Source organism: Vitis vinifera, chromosome 13, assembly GCF_030704535.1.
Source record: "Vitis vinifera cultivar Pinot Noir 40024 chromosome 13, ASM3070453v1".
In the NCBI taxonomy this organism is placed as follows: domain Eukaryota; kingdom Viridiplantae; phylum Streptophyta; class Magnoliopsida; order Vitales; family Vitaceae; genus Vitis; species Vitis vinifera.
In genome coordinates this window covers 6,552,862-6,573,351 of record NC_081817.1, presented here as the reverse complement: position 1 = coordinate 6,573,351, position 20,490 = coordinate 6,552,862, and the positions used below count along the sequence as shown (strand labels likewise).

Sequence of the window (20,490 nt, the reverse complement as noted above, 5' to 3'; positions counted from 1 at the left end):
GAAATCACCATTTTATTATTTTTTAATCATTTTTAGGAAATTATTTTGTAATAAATGGCCAATGAGAGTGTGCCACAATTTAGGTAATTGAGGATATTATATAAACTCTCTCAATTCTAGGTTTTAGGGATCTTGAATTTTTTTCTAGAGAGTTTGACATTGAAGGAGGAAGAAGACGAGAACTTTGGTTTGTTTTCTTTTTCTTCTTTATTGAATATATTGTTTTTAGTTTTTTTTTTATTCAAATTATGGATTTTTACCCTACTATGGATTGTGAATGTGACATCATCCCCATGAGAGGCTAAGATCCAACTTGGGGCTTGAAGCATGAAAACCTAAGGGCTAGGAAACCTATAGGGACAATGGGCGAATTATTATAACAATGAGATTAATTATTGGTTGAGTGACAATTTATCAATTTTTTTTATCCTATCCTTGTGAGTTCATTTAGGGAATAATACGGTAGGTTATTACTTGATACTAGTGATTCTTGGTAATTCTTGATCATTAGTTATCCTCATCTTACCTACCGTTATTTGCCCTTAAACAAAGCTATAAGGAGTAGGAATGGTTAAAAAGCCAAATCTTAAATTGATAATCAATCTCATTCATTTGATGGTTTTAGGAATCTGTTTTAAAAAGGAAAAATTAGGTTTCAGATGCAATTTTGAGTTATAGAACTCAACTTGATCGCGAGTGGCCAAGGATCCCAAAACCCTAAGATCATATTACTTAAAATACCCTTGTTTTCTATAATTTCTATACCCTAGGTTGGATTGTGGAAAACCCCAAACTTGAATCAATTGAATTTAAAATCAATATTCATTTTCTCTTATTAATTTAATTTCTTTTACTTAGTTTCACATTATTCACATATTGTTTTTCACTTAAGGATTTAAACAAAAACAATTCATTTATTATAGTATTGACAATTTTCATAAGTCAGTCATTGAGAACGATACCCGGAATACTACAAAAGCCGTAGTGACTCTTTCTCTAGTTTTTTTTTACCAGAGGTACTACGTAAAAAGGCTAAGTATTTTGGTACAATAGAGAAATTTCGGTCAATGCTTATTATCATAGTTTTAGGCTATAATATATTTTATTATAACGGTTGGTTATATGAATTTCATAAAGTTGTATAGAATTTATTTTGTTCTCTATATTTTATAGCTATAAAAAAAAATACATCTTAAAAACTTTGGCATAACATTCAATTAACTCAAATAATATTAATTTTCTCATTTTCATAACTTCGGGTTATGGATAATAGTATTTATATAATTTCTGGTTATATTTATATAACTTTTAGCTATACAAGTTTTAACAATTATTAATTTACTAACTTTTTCTTCATAATTTGAATAATGTTATAATAACATTAAACAATTGACAATTATGTTATGATATAACTTTTGATTATACAACAAAATTTAAAAAATTTATGTACTTTCTAGCTACATGGTTGTTAATTGACAATTTTGTTTTGTATAAGAGAATTAGAAATTGTGTACACAACTTTTGACTATGAAACAATTATTAGTAAAAATTGTTTCAATAATTTATGGTTATGAAAAATGCGTGAATACGAAATAATTTCGGGTTATGATTATTTTGTTAAAATAATAAAATATGTAAATTTGTACACAACTTCAAACTATGAACTATTTTTTATGTAAATTTACGTATAACTCCATACTATGAACTATCCATGTATAACTTTCAATCACTTAATACAATTAAAAGAAAATATAAGTTAATATATTTCATAGCTTCAGGCTATATTTATTTTGTCAGAATAAGAAAATATTTAAATTTGTACATAATTTTAAGTTATGAACTATTTTTTATGTAAATTTGTTCATAACTTTAGGTTATGAACTATTCATTATGTAGATTTGTACACAACTTTATATTATGAACTATTCATTTTATAACTTTTGGCTATATAATATTATTTTGTATAACTTCCCGTTATATTGTATAATTATAAACAAATAATTATAAATTATATACATAACTTCTGGTTATGTATTTGTAATTTTGAATTTGCACATAACTTTAGGTTATGAACTATTTATTATATGACTTCTAGCTTTACAATGTTGTTTTGTATAAACTCTAATTATATAATATAATTAAAAAGTAATTAGGGATCTTATGCGTAATTTTTTGCTATGTATTTGTAATTTTATAATTTACTCCATAACATCTTGTTATTACTTTGTACATATTTTTCATAACTTTTGGTTATGAAATTTTTTTCTATATAGCTTCTAGTTATTAAATAATTAAAATTTGTAATTATGTGAAATATGATTTACATAACTTTTGACTGCGAGATAAAGTAAATAAAAATTATAACAATACAACATATACTATTCATATTTTATTTGGAGAGAATAAGACTATACCTATAAAATTTTTTGTAGAGGAATTCTTCTATTTTCTTTTGTACCTCAAACATTTTTTTATTTTTATTTTCTACCTCGAGTACTCTTCTATTTTTCTACATACTCAAAGCATCACGTTGATAACGTATTATAAAATAAAAGAACAAGGAGAAGACGAGTGAATAAATAAAGATATTTAAAGAAAAATAAAATAGAACTAGAAACAATATAAAAAAAAACAAATAAAATAGGGTTAAAAATTTTCTAAACATATTTTTATTTCAAATATATAAAAAAACTTATTTTAAAAATTATTTTAAATCTTAATATTTTATAATAATTTTTAAAATAAAAATATATTTAAAATTTCAAAATGCTTTCCACCTATTTTTTATTTTTTCTAATTTAGAAAATAATCTTTATGCATACCATTTTTAATTACCCTTGTTTTTATATATTACTTATTGAAATTAATGAAAGATTAAGTAGTATTAATTCAAGACAATTATATATATATATGGATATAGTTTGAATTATCAAATATGTTTTCATTCCCAAATAGTCTGAATTTATTAATTTTTTTAATTAAACGATAGGAGTGGTGGGCGAGGAGACCGCGAGAGAGGCCTTTCTCACTTTGGTTTCACAACCACGGCCCCCTGATCTCTGTCTACTTTCTCTCTCTAGAACGACGACGGTGGTGACACCGGAGGTGGAACCTAGAGTTTCGGAGGAGATCTGTGGAACAATCATGGCAACCTCGACGAGCGGATATCGCAGCTGATGCAGTGCAACCCTTTGTTGGAGCAGGAGGTGCCATTTCTTATCTCTGATTTGTGCGTGTTTCCGTTTTCGAACGAGTTTTGAGATTTTTTGTGCGTGTGTGAGAGTTTTTTTGTTTTTTGTTTTGTTTTTCGGGATCGGATTTGGTTTAGTAGGGTTTCGGTGTTGTTTGTGGGGGCGTTGTGGATTTTTGTGCTGTTTTGAGTTGGAAGACTGTGATGATTCAACCCGTACAAATTTGGTTTTCTCCTAATTTCGAATTTGCTTAGTCCAGATATATAGCTCTCTCTCTCTCTACCTGTCAAGGAGATCTGACAACAGGAGCTTAGAGCTCAAAACACTTTCCAAAAAATGCACTATTCCTATCACAACACTAATTCATAGGTACATTCAAATCCGATTCAATCCAGAGCTATGCTATTTGTTTTTTTCCATGTTGTTTTGATGTATCCACTGATTGTCCCTTTATTTGTACAAAACTAGAGGATTGTAAATAATTCTTTATCGTATAGGATCTGATTGTTTTTGATCACTTTCCTCTAGGTTTCACATTATTTGCATTCGCGATTCATTGTCGTCGGAATTGGATCTAGAGGTTCGTTTTGCTCTGTTTGGATGCTGAGAATCCGGAAAAGTAAAAGGTGGATGAACAAAAAAAAAGTCAGAAGAAAGTTTGACGTTTTATTTTTTCCAACAATTTTATTTTCAATTTTATTATCTTTTTACTATTTTGATTTTTGAGCGATGGAACTGAGAAATGATGAAAGGAAATTTCGACTGACCACGTTGCCTTTCCAAAAAAAAAAGGACTGACCAAGTCAATATATATATATATATTGGTTTCTCTTGAGTTATATAATTCATTTGAAGTTTAGGATTCATGTTCTGCATTTTTTCCTTCCCTATTTTTTTTTTGTGACCCAATTGACTGTCATTCAAAAGATGTTTTGGTTTGATTTTTACAAATTGACTGACAATTTTTTTGTTGTTACATTTTTTCTGAACTTGAATTTTGTTTGCATTTGTGAAGAATGCATTTTGAGCTCAACTTGTCTGGTTGTGAAGGAAAGATGAAATTGAAGTTATATATGGTTCTGTTGTTGGGGTTTCCAAGAAAATGAACAAATGAGCACAACTGAGCCTTGCACCATCATTAACTTGAGTTTCCAAGTGATTTTTAGTGTCCTTTTGGATATATTTCCTGTTTTCTGTCTTTAAAAACAGAAAATAGTTGTAGCTTCTATAAAAAATGAAAGAACTCGAGACTTATATCGAAAATGTAATGGTTTTTAAAAATCAAGTTAAAAAATTTTACTACTTCAAATTTTAAAATTTTTTTCAAGTAATTTTTAAGGACATAAGGTAAGTTTATACTTTTTATATAATTTTTTTTTTTACTTTTTGTCAAGTAGTTTCTATTTTTGTTTTTAAAAAACAGGAAGTGTATCCAAGCGAAGCCTTAGTTATTTATTTTTAATTTCCATTGAGACTATCTATTAAAATAGAAATTCAATTTTATTTATTTTTTCTTATCTTCATTTTTTTTGGCAACCAAATAGAGCTTTTCAACAGTTTGACTTGGTAAAAATTGGCTTTATGTGAATCTTTGCTTGGCGATACAAAAACTTCTGCAATCCATTTTGATTACATCTGAGGAAGTTATACTCTTTCCTTTTGGTCTGACTTGTCTTACATTGTTTTTTTTTACCACTCTTCTAGTGTTGTAACATCTGGTGAGGCGATTGGCTTGAGATGGGAACTTTTGATGGATTGCCTATTTCTCCTGAGAAATCTGTGAGTATATTATTTCATTAAAATGTCAGCGATATCTTTGAGTTGCTCATACTTTTAAGTTCTTTCTCATTTTTTTATTAAGATGTTAGAAGCTAAGGTGTCCATATTTTATATGGTACCATCTTCTCTTTGGATTGTTAAAAGTTGGTATATTGAAACTATATAGTAATATCAAATGGATATGGTTGGCAGTGTTACCTTAGTGAATGGCACGACACAGGTGCCATCTGCTGGGTATCTATAATTGTCAAACTTGTGGATATGTGGAAGTCAGATTGACAAGAAACTGCCATATAAGCATACTAAATTAACATGTGTAATTATTAAGATACAAAAAAAAAAAAACATAAAATTAATGCTAATATATGGTGTGCTTCATTTAAGAGTAAGTGGGTAGAAGTCGCTAGAGTCTTTCTGGAAACTATCCTATACTTCACTTCTCTCTAGTGTTGATTTCTAAGGGCTTTTTGGGTTCACCTTTGAGTTTGACATTCAAGATTGGCATGATGCCTATTGTTCTATTTGGAGGGAAAATGAGCTTGGGGCAGTGGAGATGGTTTCCTTAAGATTATTTTAAATGTTTGCCTATGGAGTAACTTAGAAAAAATCTTTGTGGTCGAATGGTTCTCCAACCTAGGAAGGGAAAGGAGCCCAAGGGGAGGAGGGGGGTGGTTGAGATTTTGGCTTTGTTGGAAGGTATAAATGAGGTGAGATCATTAGGTATTGGCATTATCTTAGTGGAAAATGATTCGATCATTGTTCTTAGGGATTTCAATTGAAGTGAGGGTCTCATACATTGGATAGATGGGTTCACAAAATTATTGATCAGTTCAGGGATTTGGTTTGCTATTTCAATTGAATAGTTGGATTAGCCAATTGGATCACAAATCAGTTGGTTAAGAGAGATGCCTCAACATTACTGGCTTTTGTTTAGGATTTTACACCAACAAGTTGTACCAACTCAAGGATTCTTTGTATCATGGTATTGCTATGGTGTATGCTCTTTGTTGTTTTTCTTGTACTTCAATATTATTGTTATGATGTATACTCCTTAGGTAAACTATTCTTCGTTGTATCCTTAATTCATTTTCGGGTAAAAAAAAAATGATATATCTGTCTTGTCAATGTGTCAATAGTTGTGCTAATATCAATGCTAAATTTGTAATTCTCTCTCTATATGGTATACATTTTGATAATTTAAAACCTAACAAAAAATTTATAGATATCGACAAATTGGAGGATTATTTTTGTTCATGATAGTATGAAAATGTGATGTTTGGGAAAGTAGTAGTAGTAAATTGGATATTTTGGGTCTTGGTGACTAGGAAATAGACGAAATGGAGAGATATAGAGGATAACATGGTTTAGCTAAATTCAAGATGTGACAATTTCTCACTTAAATTTCTTTATGCCTTCTTATCTATTGAAAGATCACAAGCGTTCCCTATAAGCATGGTTTGGAATTCTTGGGTCTTAGTGAGGGTGGGCCTTTTCATATGGGAAGTTACATGGGGGAGGATATTAATATTTGGAGTGCAGACCCCATATGCATCTTTTGGATGGTTTGGAAGACAAGGAATAAAATGCTTTTGATGATGACGTAATTCAAAGGCTAAAAAGCGCTTTTATTTGCTTTTTTTGGTTAGAGACTAAGTTGTTCATAGATGATTGTTCTCTTACTACCGTTAGTTTTTTTGATTGGTTGAGCTCTTATTAAGGTTCTAGCTCATCCTAATTGTTTGAGCTTTTTAGCGGTGGGTGTTTTGATCTTGTATACCTTGGGTTGCTCTTTTGATGCCTTTTTTTTAATACAAATTTGCTTCTTTATCTATTTAAAAAAAAAAAAAAACCATTCGGCCAACTTCACAAGAGAGGATGACAAATCTCAAGTAGATGCTATTTGTGCACAATAGAAGAAGAAACAGTTGATCATATCCTCCTTCATTACTTGAATGTAATTATGTTGTGGCAATGCGTTTTTGCTCTATTTGGGATCAAATGGGTGATGCACTTCACTACAAGAGAGGCCTTTTTGGGTTAACATGGATCATTTGTTTGGAAGAAGAGGAAGAAAGCTCAAAAAGTTACTCCTTTGTGTTTAATTTGGACCATATGGAAAAATAGAAATAGGAGAGCTTTTGAAAATATTGAAAGAGGGGACCAAGTTATCAAGTAATCCTTAATATATATTGTTTTGGGGTGGGTTAGAGTGTACATAGGTGATAGCTTTTTGTTTTTGTTGGACTTCATTGATTAGCTAAGCTCTAAGCAATGTGGGGGAGTTGTTTTTTGTTTATCCCTCAACTTTGATTGGCCTTTTGGTGGCTTTGTATACACCAAGTATACTTTTGTGCCCCCTATTGTTAGGTGCTTTTAATATATTTTATCTTTTCCTATTAAAAAAATTGGATATGTTTGGAGGTATTATTCATGTTCATAATAAAATGAAAATGTGATTTTTTGGAAAGTAGCAATAGGTGTAATGTAATAATATAATAATGTGGAGGATAATAGTGTGGATAATGTGGAGGATTTGGCTTTAGAGTTTTGTTGTAAGGTTAGAGACCTCATCTCCACTTACTTGGGGGTGCTGTTGGGTGCTCCTTTCAAGTTCATGGCAGCTTGGGATGGAGTAGAAGAGATGTTTCGCAAGAGATTGGCTTTGTGGAAGAGATAATACATTTCTAAAAGAGGGAGAATCACTTTGATACGAAGCATGTTGTCTAGCTTGCGCATTTATTTCATGTCTATACTCAATGCCAAGGATGGTTAGATTGAGGTTAGAGCAGATTCAGATGGATTTTCTGTGGGGAGGTGGGGTTGTAGTGTGAAAACCTCATCTAGTAAGGTGAGTGACTGTTTGCTTGGATAAAAGAAAAGGGAGATTGTGGGTCAAGTGTCTTTCTACTCTCAACAAGGCTCTTCTTTACAAATGGAGTTGGCGCTTTGCGAATGAGAAAGAGGCCTTTTGGAATCAAGTGATCAAGGGAAAGTATGGGAAGGAACGAGGGGGATGGTGTTCTCGGGAAGTAAGGGAGGGGTATGGTGTAGGGTTGTGGAAAGTGATTAGGAAGAATTAACACCTTGTCAGCAGTAGGCTTTCCTTTATGGTGGGTTATAGGCGGAGGGTGAAATTTTGGAAGGATAAGTGGTGTGGGGCTACACCTTTATGTGATTTTTTTTAATTTTGTTTATTTGCTTTAGCCGTCTCTAAGGAGGCTTGAGTGAAGGATGTCTGAAATTTCTCAAAGGGTGGGGGGAGTTGGAGTCCTCTCTTCTCTAGACCTTTTAATGATTGGAAGTTGGATGAAGTGGAGAGCCTCTTGTTATGTCTGCATGGGAAGAGACTGCATAGGGATGAGGAAGATAAGGTGCTTTGGACGGAGACAAAGAGTGGCAAGTTCTCTCTTAAGTCTCTCTACAAAGCCTTAGAGTTGGGCTCTTTAGTTTATTTTCCAATGAAAATCATTTGGAATTTGTGGGTGCAACCAAAAGTGAGCTTCTTTGCTTGGGAGGCAACATGGGGAAAAGCTTTAACCTTGGACCAAATTTAGAAAAAAGGATGGTCTTTAGTGAATAGTTGTTATCTTTTCCAAATGGATGAAGAATCCATAGATCACATACTTCTCCATTGTGTAAAGATAAGGGCTTTATGAGAGATGTTCTTTACTCTTTTTGGGCTATCTTGGGTGCTTTCCTTCTTTAGAATCCATAGATCACATACTTCTCCATTGTGTAAAGATAAGGGCTTTATGAGAGATGTTCTTTACTCTTTTTGGGCTATCTTGGGTGCTTTCCTTCTTTAGTTAGGGCAACACTTTTGGGTTGGAATGGGTTCTTTGGGGGTAAAAAGTGTAAGAAAGTTTAGAGAGCAGGTCCCTTGCGCATTTTTTAGATGGTTTGGAAGACAAGGAATAGAATCGTCTTTGAAGACAACGTGCTTTCCATCCAAAGACTAAAAGGATCTTTTGTTTGCTTTCTTTGGTTGGAGACTAAGATGTTTATAAAGGATGGTCCTTCGACACTAATTGGTTTCATTGATTGGTTGGCTCTCATTGAGGGTGGGGATGTTTTTTGTACCTTCATTTTGGCAGTTTTTTTTTGTTTGACTTGTGTGGGGGTGGGTGTATTTATCTTGTATATCATGGGTTGTTATTTTGGCGCCTCTTTTTAATATATATACTCTTTACGTATCAAAAAAAAAAATAATAATAATGTGGTTTCTTCACAAATAATAATTAGAAAGGAATAGTGATGATGGTGATAATGTAAAAAATGTAAAAAATAATACTTGGAAAGTAATAGTGTTAATAATGTAATGATCTGATTTCTTAAAAAATAATAATTCAAAAGTAATAGTGATAATGATGATAATGTAAAAAATTTAATATTTGAGGAAGGTGTTTTTTCATGGTGGATCTTTTTAATGTATGGTTCGAAATTCAAAGAGTATGTATTAGTATTTTGTTGGAATTAAATGTTGGAACTATTGCTTTGATCCATTTGTGGGTTCATAGGGGTCATCTCCTCCCTTGTGACCACTGCTAGTGACCTTGGTGTGGGGGGCCTGGTATTGGGGAGAGGCCTATTTTTGATGCTATCATTTATGTGTTCTTTTTCAGTTTCTCTTTGTTGCCTTTTCTATTTGGGAGGATTCTCTATTCTTCATTCTGCATTTTCTTTCTTTGTTTCTCATTGGAAAAGTAAAAGCCAAGTCCTAATCATAAAGTGTGCAGCAGTACACTTGCTTGCCAAATGATGATATTACACTTCAAACTGTAGTTGTTATTTACTGCTTCGTGAGCTAGGTTGGACATTTTCAGTTTTCTCCTCTGTTTTTCTCATCTTTCTCTTGTCCTTTTATGGTTAATACAGTATCTAAGGGAAGACCTTTCAAGAATAGATGAGAGTTGGGCTGCTGCACGTTTTGATTCACTACCTCATGTTGTCCATATTTTGACATCCAAAGATCGTGAAGGTGAAGCCCAGTTTTTGAAGGAGCAAAGTGACATTATTGAGGAAGTTGTGGATGAAGTAGTGCATGCATATCATAGTGGATTCAACAAAGCAATCCAAAATTATTCTCAGGTTTCTTCTTCGTCTTCTTTAATTATTATTGTTCTTGTTCTCGGTCTTCTTGTACTTGTTCTTGGTCTTGGTCTTCTTATTATTCTTGTTGTTGTTGTTGTTGTTCTTATTATTATTATTTCCTCATCTTTTGAGCACATCGATTTTCTATTTATTGCATATTAAAACTTAATGTCAAGGAAGGTTGTTTTTTTGATAGGTGTAAGTGTATTAGAATAAAAAGAAGTATACACGATGCATACAAAGCAACCAAAAAACCCAAAAGAAGCATGGGAATACAAAAACCATCAGCTGCATCCTACAAAGAGCCTATCCAGTCCACAAACTCTGACATAAATTGAGAGAGCAGAATTGTGGAATAAAGAGCAGAATTGTGGAATAATTTCATTTTCATTCATACCAGAAACTACATTTGGTGTTCGCTTTATACAGAAAAATCCTAGCTATAAAATAGGAAACTAATTACTAGGCTATATCAAATCCCATGATTTATGGGATACTCTAACAAAATAGGAAACTAACTAAATTAACCTAATTCTAGGAATTCTGGCTGTTACAAACAAACTCTCCTAAACTAGCATAATTACTATACACAGCAAAATACAAGCCATTAATTTACAACCATAATTCACGTTTTCCCACACTCCCCCTCAAGCTGGTGAATAGGTATTCAACATTCCTAGCTTGGATACAAAACTTTGAAACACTGAACTACTTAGCCCTTTGGTAAGTATATCGGCAAGTTGACCATGTGTAGACACATAAGGTGTACATATCAATCCACTATCCAACTTCTCTTTGATGAAGTGTCTGTCAATTTCAATGTGCTTTGTTCGATCATGCTGTATCGGGTTGTGAGCTATGCTGATTGCAGATTTATTATCACAATAGAGTCTCATTGGGCCATCCCATTTAATCTTTAAGTCTTTTAAAACGATCTTCAACCATAGTAGTTCACACACACCCGGAGCCATTGCTTGGAATTTTGCCTCTGCACTAGACCGCGCTACCACATTTTGTTTCTTACTCCTCCATGTCACGAGATTTCCACCAAGAAAGGTGCAATATCCAGAGGTTGACCTTTTGTCAATAATTGAGCCAGCATAGTCAGCATTTGTGTATGCCTCAAGTACTAACCCTCCATTCCTTTTGAACAGAATACTTTTACCTGGTGTCCCTTTGAGATATTGTAACACTCGATAAGCTACCTGCAGATGAGCTTCCTTTGGACTATGCATGAATTAACTAATCACACTCACTGCATATGCTATATCTGGTCGTGTATGAGATAGATAAATGAGCCTTCCCACCAAGCGTTGATACATTTCTTTATCTAATGTAGCATCCTTTTCTGCCTCTTCGAGTCTAAGATTCGGATCTATCGGAGTACTTGTTGGTTTGCATGCGGTCTTGCCAGTTTCTTTGAGAAGATTTGTAACATACTTCTGTTGGGAGATAAAAATGCCTTGCTTAGAGTGAGCCACCTCAATGCCAAGAAAATATTTTTTTTGATAGGAAACGACAACTGAATATATTGAAAAAAGACGGTACAAAAGAAGGATGAGGAATCCTCCCAGCAAAGAAAAACAAGACTACAAGAAATCAAAAATAAGAAAGTACATAAAGAGAAAAGACACTCTAGTTACACGCCGCTAACCAATCAAGTTGTAGCATGTTAAGAGGAATCCCCTTAAAAACCTTAGAACAAAAAGCCCAAAAAGAGGTAAGAAAACAAATAGAATCCCAAAGATACTCAGAATTCCTTGCTTTGTCCTCGAAAATCCTTGCATTTCTTTCCCGCCACACCACCCACATTAAAGCGATGCACGCGTTTTGCCATAAAACAATCCCTCTCTTGGAAAATCCAAAACCATTAAAATTACTAGATAACATGTCAGAGATACTCCTTGGGGAAACCCAATCCATCTTTGCTGATTGAAATAATCTGTGCCACAACCCTATCGTCAAAGAGCAATGAAGAAAGAGGTGATCTACTGTTTCTCCATGCTTCATGCACAACTTACATATGTCAGGGCTAAGTGCTTTGTAGGGTCTTCTCAATTGTAGCAAGTCATTAGTATTCACCTTCTTGTGAGCCACCAACCAGACAAAGGACTTGACTTTAAAAGGGACTTGAGCATTCCAGACAAACTTGGTAGGGAAAATTGTAGGCGGCTCAGAATATTGGGATAAGGCCAGAAAGAAAGATTTGACTGTGAAAAGACCTGAAGGAGATAAGAACCAAGATCTCTTATCTGGAACCGAAGATGAAATGTGTAGACGATCTAAAGACTGCATGAGGCCCTCTAGATCTTCTATCTCAGAATCAGAAAGATTTCGGCGAAAAGTGAAATTCCAAGAGAAAGGGCGGGTATAACCAAGAATTGATGAAATAGGAGCATTTTTATCCGTGACTACTCTAAGTAATCTTGGATATTGGACACCCAAAGGTTGTTCCCCCCACCACAAGTCATCCCAGAACCGAATTCTATCCCCATTACCTACCACAAACCGAGTAAACTTGGAAAACTCTTGGTAGACTAGTGCAATGGCCTTCCAAGGACAACAATGAGACCATCTAACTATGTTGTTGACATCCCAACCATTGGAGTGAGTTCCATAAATGCTTAAAATCACCTGATGCCATAGAGCAGAACCCTCTCTAGGATATCTCCACAACCACTTCCCTAAAAGAGCGACATTCCTTATAGATATCTTTCCAAAACCCAATCCCCCTCTCGATTTCGGCTTACATACCACGTCCCAATTAACCAAATGGTCTCTTTTGCCTTCCCCTATGCCAGACCATAAAAAATCTCTTTGCATTCTCTCAATTTTTGCTGCCACAGAGGCGGGAATCTTAAACAAGGAGAGAAAATAACAAGGCATATGGGTGAGACAAGATTGAATGAGAGTAATTCTGCCTCCAAAAGATAAATATGCCTTCTGCCACCCATCTAATCTCCTTGATATCCTCTCAATCACAGGATCCCAAAAGCCACTCGTCTTAGGATTCCTTCCCAGAGGAAGACCCAGGTAAAGTATAGGCCACCCAGCAGCCTTGCAGTCAAGCATCTCGGCCAACCTAGAAAGGTGATTCTGCTCAAGATTAATACCATAGATATTGCTTTTGTCAAGATTAACTTTCAAACCGGAAATATGCCCAAACACTAGCAGGACATTCTTAAGGGTCATCATATCCTCCTCCCGAGAGCTGGAAAAGAAAATGGTATCATCTGCAAATTGTAAGTGGGAAACCCTTGTTCTATTCCTACCCACCTTGAAACCCTCCAAGACGTTTCTCTCCTCAACTTTCAATAACATCCTACTCAACACATCTGCCACTATAGTGAACAAGAACGGTGATAAAGGGTCTCCTTGTCTTAAACCTCTAGATGCCTTAACCCACCCTTTCGCATTACCGTTCACCAGGACTGCAAAAGAAACCGAGGACAAGCAACCTCTCATCCATTTCCTCCATCTAATACCAAACCCTTTCATCTCCAACACATGATCCAAAAAATCCCAACTCACATGATCATAGGCCTTTTCAAAGTCAATTTTGAATACAACTCCTTCCTCCCCTGATCTTCTTTTCTCATCCACTATCTCATTGGCTATGAGAACTGCATCCAAAATTTGTCTCCCTTGTACGAAGGCTCCTTGAGTAGAGTGGATGGTCTCATGAAGTACCCCTCTTATACGCCCTGCTAATACTTTGGCTATTATCTTGTAAAGACTAGTGATCAAGCTAATAGGTCTAAAGTCTGAGATTCTCCTTGACATGCTTTTTTTAGGTAACAGAACTATAAAGGAAGCATTGGTGCTTTGATTAATAATTCCGCTCCTATGAAATTCTGTAAACACTTTCACTAGATCCTCCTTTATCACTTCCCAACAATCTTGAAACACTGCTATGGTAAAGCCATCCGGCCCCGGAGCCTTATCCCTGTCCATCTGAAATATAGCCTTAAAAATCTCTTCTTCAGTAAAGGGGGATTCCAACCTAAACGCGCTCTCACTAGATATAGGGGACCAATCTAAGCCTTCCACTCTCCAAGATTCTCCAGAAGGACTCGTGTAGAGCTTTTCGAAATACCTTAAAATCTCCTCTTTTATGCTCTCTGAATTATTCATCATTAGACCATTTTCATTCTCCAACTCCTTAATGAATTTCCTATTTCTCCTGCCATTGGCCACCTTATGATAAAATCTTGAATTGCAATCCCCTTCTTTTACCCATTTCACCCTAGCTTTTTGTCTCCAGTGTATTTCTTCCCTCAAAATCAACTCCTCTAACTCTCCTTTTTTTAAAGCTCTTTGGGCTAAAAGTTCATGGGATAGGCCCCCTTCTTGCTCCAAAGAATCAAAGTTAACTAAATCAGATAATATATCTTCTTTCCTTTTACTTAGCTCTCCAAAAGAAGCCTTATTCCACACTTTCAATTTGGCTTTAACGAACTGTAATTTCCTCATGAACTTGTGCCCTTCCCACCCATTTCCTTGAAACTCCCTCCACCATCTTCCAAAATTCTCCTTAAAACTAGGATGTTGCAACCACATATTTTCAAACCTGAACGGCGTTGGACCCCACTTGAACGGATTAGTTTCCAAGACAATCGGCCAATGATCCGATGTCCATCTTGGTAGTACTCCTTGAATACTTTGAGGAAATGCTTGTTCCCACTCATTTGAGTACAGGAAACGATCTAATCTCTTGCAAACTGGATTCACTTGCATGTTTGACCAAGTAAATGATGCACTCCTTAAAGGTAAATCTATCAATTCGCAATCACTTATGAAATCATCAAATTCCTTCATGCTTGGGGTTAATCTAGAACCGCCCAATTTTTCTGAACTTCTCCTTATGACATTAAAGTCACCTCCCACACACCAACGCGGAGAAGCCAACCCAGCAATGTCTGAAAGCTCCACCCAAAAATCTTTCCTGAGAGCTGAGATGTTTGGGCCATAAACTGCCGATAGCCACAGAGATTCGCACCCGTTCAAAGCAAACTTGATTGAGACCGAAAAAGAACCTAACACTACCTCCTCCCTGCTCAATTTTTTAGCATCCCATATGATCAAAATTCCACCCGAAGCCCCACATGCCGGAAGGGCTGCCCAATCCTTATTTCTGGCTGTCCAAACACTACCCACAAATCTTCTATCACACGCTTCCTTTTTTGTTTCCTGAAACATCACTACATCCGGCTTTTCTGATCTCAGAAAATCCTTAACCACCCTTCTCTTTTTCTTTGAGCCCAATCCCCTAGTATTCCAACTGATTATCTTCATGTGAAACTATTGTGACCCTAATCTCCGAACCAAAACCAGATAGACTCACAATCCTGTGGAGCATCTGCTCTTCCTCCTGGAATATACCTTGATATCCAGATTTTTTAAAACCTCGCGTACTTTTGCCATTTTCCTAGGGGACAGTCCTTCTATTTGGAACTCGCCCGAAGGAGATCCCGCAATACCTCCCAAGTGAACTGTAGCCTTACTGGACTCCTTGCAAGGTGATCTTAAAATATCTGAGAGAGAATTGACACTCTCAGACATCTGGTAAGGACAAGCAGGCTGGATCACCTCCGTTTCCATTTCTAAACTAGGAATATCAACCGGAAAATGACCTTCATCGTTGCCTTTTTTGGAAAAAAATTTAGAGATTACTCGGTTTTCCATGGGTGCCAGAGATTGAGAAGATGATTCGGGGGACATGGGGGTAGAGGGACACTGGATGTGTACGGGAGGATTCAAGAGGGAATTAGAAGAGGGTATAAATGGATGGATGGAATTAAAAAGTGAAGACGTTACCTCCAGATTTTCCGCAACCCTCGGAACACAGTTCCCTATCAAGCTAGGCCCTTTACCTCTGGTTTCTGGCGAAGAAGGCTTAACAATGACTGCTGAGCCACGAGAATCAGACCCCACTCGGCCCAAAAAACCTTCCATATCTTCGTCAGATGAAAAAATTTTCAGATCTGCTTCCTTTCTCGGCGACGAGTCCCTTTCCCCTAAATTTTCCTTGCGAGGCCTTGATAAACACGGAGAAAAGAGAGGGCTTGCATTTAATCCTCTGTTTGCCTGAGATTCGGCGCCTAAATCATCTGTCTTTGGGTCCTCTTCACTGTCCACCTTGATTTTTCCGCGCGAAATGGGCTCGCTATTGCTCCGGATATCTTGTCGGTGCTCTGAGCTTGGGGGAAAGAAAGTTGACCACCGCTTCCTTGAACCGTGCATCACCTTCTTCTCCGCTAACCTGCTCGACTGAAACTCGAGGAGTCCAGGAGCTGATTTCACCTTTTCGTTTGCAGAAGAAGCGTCTTCTTCTTCCTCGCGTGACGACGACGCTGTAACAACTGAAGTAACCCCATCTGGGCTTAGGCCCAAGCCCATCATTCCTTTAATCTTGCAGCCCATTACAGCTCCACTTGGATCAGTCTTTGCCAGCAACTGGGCCTTCCTCTCTCGGGCCCGACAGCCCACATCAGCAATAGCCTCATCTTTTCCGGCCCGAACTCCTCCTTCTTCTCCAATCCCGTCCATCCCATCTGTTGATTTCAAACGAGACTGAGACGGGAGCTGGCAGCCCTTACCCCTATTTCCCTCCTTCCTATGTCTGTTATCCTCCCCGACACGGTACCTTCCCTCCTCCGTTGATCTTCCGCACTCCCCTCGCCTTCCTCCACCTGTCTCCATGTGAGAAGCGACAGCCACCCGAGTCGACTCACCCTTCTCGCTACCTCTCCGTCTTTCTTCATCTCCGACCACCACGACGACGACTGTGAACGCCCAATCCCCATCCGTCACCTCTAACATGGCTGGAAGGATTGCCCTATCCCTCATTACAATCTTTAATCTCGCACTGCTGAGATCGAATAACTTCAGCGTCCGCCAATCAATTTCTTTTACAAACCCCCATTGATCCACAATCTTCTTCAGGTGAACCTCCGACCATAGGTGAAATGGCAACCCCCTTAATTCGATCCATCCTTCTCTAAATTTCCGGTCTAATTCCGCATTTTCCTTCGGCGACCATCTTCGCAGCTGAATAATGTTCCTTTCCCCAACCCTTAACTTCCTCAGATCATGGAGGAATAAGGCTTCCTTGGTTGTTTCAACGAAAAATACACCTTTTCCAGCTGAAAAGGGTACAATCGTTACAACTCCATTCTTCCCTAAGCTTCTCGCCACCAATCTTCCAACCTCAGCCCAATTCTCCCTGTCGAACTTGCTTTCACATATCACAGCACGCGCCCACCTCCCCACTGGAACTAGACCACCTCCTCTTGGTCCTTCGTCACTAACTGTCTTCGCGTATGATCTGTGCATCGAGCCTACTTTGTAGTGAGGCCAGCTTTCCCCTCTTAAATTCCTTCCTTTTTCTTCTGCAAACGGATAGGGGACCACCAGCATTGTATCTAACGCATTTTTGAGACTCTCCCAACCTCTGCCCTTGTCGCCCTCAGGAATGATCAGAACGGAAGGTTTTCTGTTGGTAGCAAACTCCGAGATCCTTATGAACCTTCCATGATTGTTGAAGCCAACTTCCAACAGATGAGCCCTGCATTTTCCCCTGAATTTTTTGTTGAACCCCATATGACTCTTCAATGCTATGGCTTTCTTCAAGTATTCAACCAACCACCCAACTGCTTCCTTTTCAAAACCTAATGCAAAAACAGAGCCTCTACTTATCTCTGTCATCGAACACCATTCACCTCCTTGATCTCCTTCTAGCCTAATCAAGAAGGTCTTCCTCTCAATCAGGACCTTTACCGTCTTCCTCTCAACCACCTCACTTCTCAAAAACATTTTTTTTTCAACTAAATTATCACAAGTGAAGAGCTGTAGAAATTCAGATGTGTAATCAAAAACTGACTTGTGACCTTGCATGCGATTCTAATACATCTGGAACAGGTATTGCTCATAATCTGAAGGTAAAAGTCTGCCCATCAGCAGTTGTTTAATGCCAAGAAAATATTTCAACCTCCCTAACACCTTGATCTCAAATTCCTTAGCCAAACATTGATTTAGAACCTGTCTCTCCTTGTCATCGTTTCCTGTCACTATTATGCCATCGACATACACCAAGAGAGCTGTGAGTCCCCCCAAAGATGAGTGTTTAATGAACAACGTATGATCTTCTTGACTTTGCCTATATCCCATGGTTATCATCACTCTTGCGAATCTTCCAAACCATGCTCGTGGTGATTGCTTAAGCCTGTACAAGGCCTTTTTTAATTTACATACAATATGAGCAGCTAAATTATTGTCATAACCTGGCAGTACCTCCATATAAATTTCTTCCTCTAGTTCTCCATGCAAAAAAGCATTCTTGACATCAAATTGCTGCAAATCCCAATCGTAATTAGCTGCTAATGACAACAAGACTCTAACAGTGTTCATCTTTGCGACTGGAGTAAAAGTTTCTTGGTAATCAATCCCATAGGTTTGAGTATAACCCTTGGCAACCAATCTAGCCTTGTATCTTTCTATTGATCCATCTGCTCTGTATTTCTTAGTATAAATCCATTTACACCCCACAAGTTTCTTTCCTGCCGACAATTTTACCAACTCCCAAGTTTTGTTTTTTTTCTAATGCCTCCCATCTTCACATTCATAGCTTGTTTCCATTTTTCATTGGTCAAAGCCTCGGATACGGTGGTAGGGATAGAAATAGTGTTTAGGCTGACAAGGAAGACTCTATGAGATGGTGAAATTTTTTTAAAGGATAGGAAGTGTGTAAGAGGGTATAGAGGTTGATTTGTGCATTCTCTAATCCCTTTCCTAACAGCAATAGGGAGGTCTTGGTCATCATTGTTCACATGAGATTCAGATTGCAATGAAGGATTAGAAATTGTTACCTCATTCTCAGAATTTGGGTTGAAGTCTTGGACTTGCACAGATTCAGGGACAACTATCTTCTTCCTTGAAAACATTTTGTCAAATCTCACATTCTCAGGGGCAGATTTTTGATTTTCAGGCACAGGTTCAAGCTGATCGGGCAACACAAGTTTAGGCTGATTGGGCAATTTAGGTAAGGTTTCAATCAAAGGATCAGTGGGACGAGATTGTTTTGACAAGGGAAGTGATGGCAGATCAAGGAATAAAAAATCCCCCCTATCCTTATCTTCCATTACCGAATTCTCTCCCTGAAGATAAGAAATGGTGAAATAAGATTCTTGTTCATGGAAAGTAACATCTACCGAGACATAGAATCTTTTTTATGGAGGATGGTAACACTTATACCCTTTCTGAGCTGAAGAATAACCCACAAAAACACATTTTAATGCCCGTGGATCTAACTTCCCCCTGTTTTGATTATGAACATGGACAAATGCTACACACCCAAATATCCTAGGAACAAGATTATTTGTAGTGTGTAGGTTTGGATAGAATGTTGAAAGTATGTCCATTGGACTCTTGAATCCCAAGATCCTAGAAGGCAATCTATTTATGAGATGAGCAGTTGTAAGAACCGCTTCTCCCCAAAAGGATTTAGGCACATTTTTCTGAAACATGAAGGATTGGGTTGAGTTAAGAAGGTGCCTGTTTTTTCTTTCTGCCACTCCGTTTTGCTGTGGAGTGTTAACACAAGATGACATGTATTATTCCTTCCCTCTGAAAGTATGGAGTTAGGACTTGATTGAAATAATCCTTAGCATTATCCGACCTAAATCTTTTGACATTGACTCCAAATTGAGTCTTAATCATAGAACAAAAATTTGGAAGGATAGTACTGACATCACATTTATGTTTGAGCAAAAAAATCCAAGTGACTCGAGTACAATCATCAATGAATGAAACAAACCATTTAGCCCCAGTAATGTTAGGAATAGGAGAAGGACCCCAAATGTCACTGTGTATGAGATAAAAAGGAATAGAACTTCTTTTATTACTAACTGGAAAAGACACACGTTTGTGTTTAGCAAGTTCACACACTTCACAATGAAAATGTTCAATGTCTAGACCTTTAAATAAAGAAGGAAACTGTTGAGAGAGAGAGAAAGAAGAAAAACCTTGATTCACATTCATCTGTTTACTTACAATTGAGAAATATATATATACAAGGCTAGGAGTCCTAACTACCATACATGTGACCTATATTAACAAGGAAAGATTATATACTATAAATACATTATATTCAACACTCCCCCTCAAGCTGGAGCATATACGTCATATGCACCAAGCTTGTTACAAATATATTTAATCCTAGGACCTCTGAGAGATTTAGTGAAGATGTCTGCTAGTTGATCATTTGAATTAACAAAACTTGTAGCAACACATCCTGATGCGATCTTCTCTCTAATGAAATGATAGTCAACTTCAATATGCTTGGTCCTTTCATGAAAGACTGGATTGGATGCAATATGTAATGCGGCTTGGTTATCACAGATGAGTTTCATCTGTTCATCCTTTCCAAATC

The 20,490-nt window shown here is 36.7% G+C and overlaps 1 protein-coding gene across 6 annotated transcripts in view; it reads left to right on the top strand.

The window, feature by feature from the left end:
* The first annotated feature begins 2,919 nt into the window (after window positions 1-2,919).
* LOC100253015 (exocyst complex component SEC8) overlaps window positions 2,920-20,490 on the top strand; it is a 75,490-nt gene continuing 57,919 nt past the window's right edge. The window contains exons 1-5 of one of the 6 annotated variants that reach the window (XM_010660065.3): window positions 2,920-3,206; window positions 3,451-3,560; window positions 3,720-3,817; window positions 4,896-4,970; window positions 9,846-10,058. In XM_010660065.3, the coding sequence (XP_010658367.1) occupies window positions 4,929-4,970; window positions 9,846-10,058 (255 nt within the window). In that variant the 5' untranslated portion in view covers window positions 2,920-3,206; window positions 3,451-3,560; window positions 3,720-3,817; window positions 4,896-4,928. Of the gene's footprint in view, window positions 3,207-3,445; window positions 3,561-3,719; window positions 3,818-4,895; window positions 4,971-9,845; window positions 10,059-20,490 lie in introns of those variants that run through there. The other 5 variants (XM_010660067.3, XM_010660068.3, XM_010660066.3 and 2 more) reach the window with 5 other exon arrangements.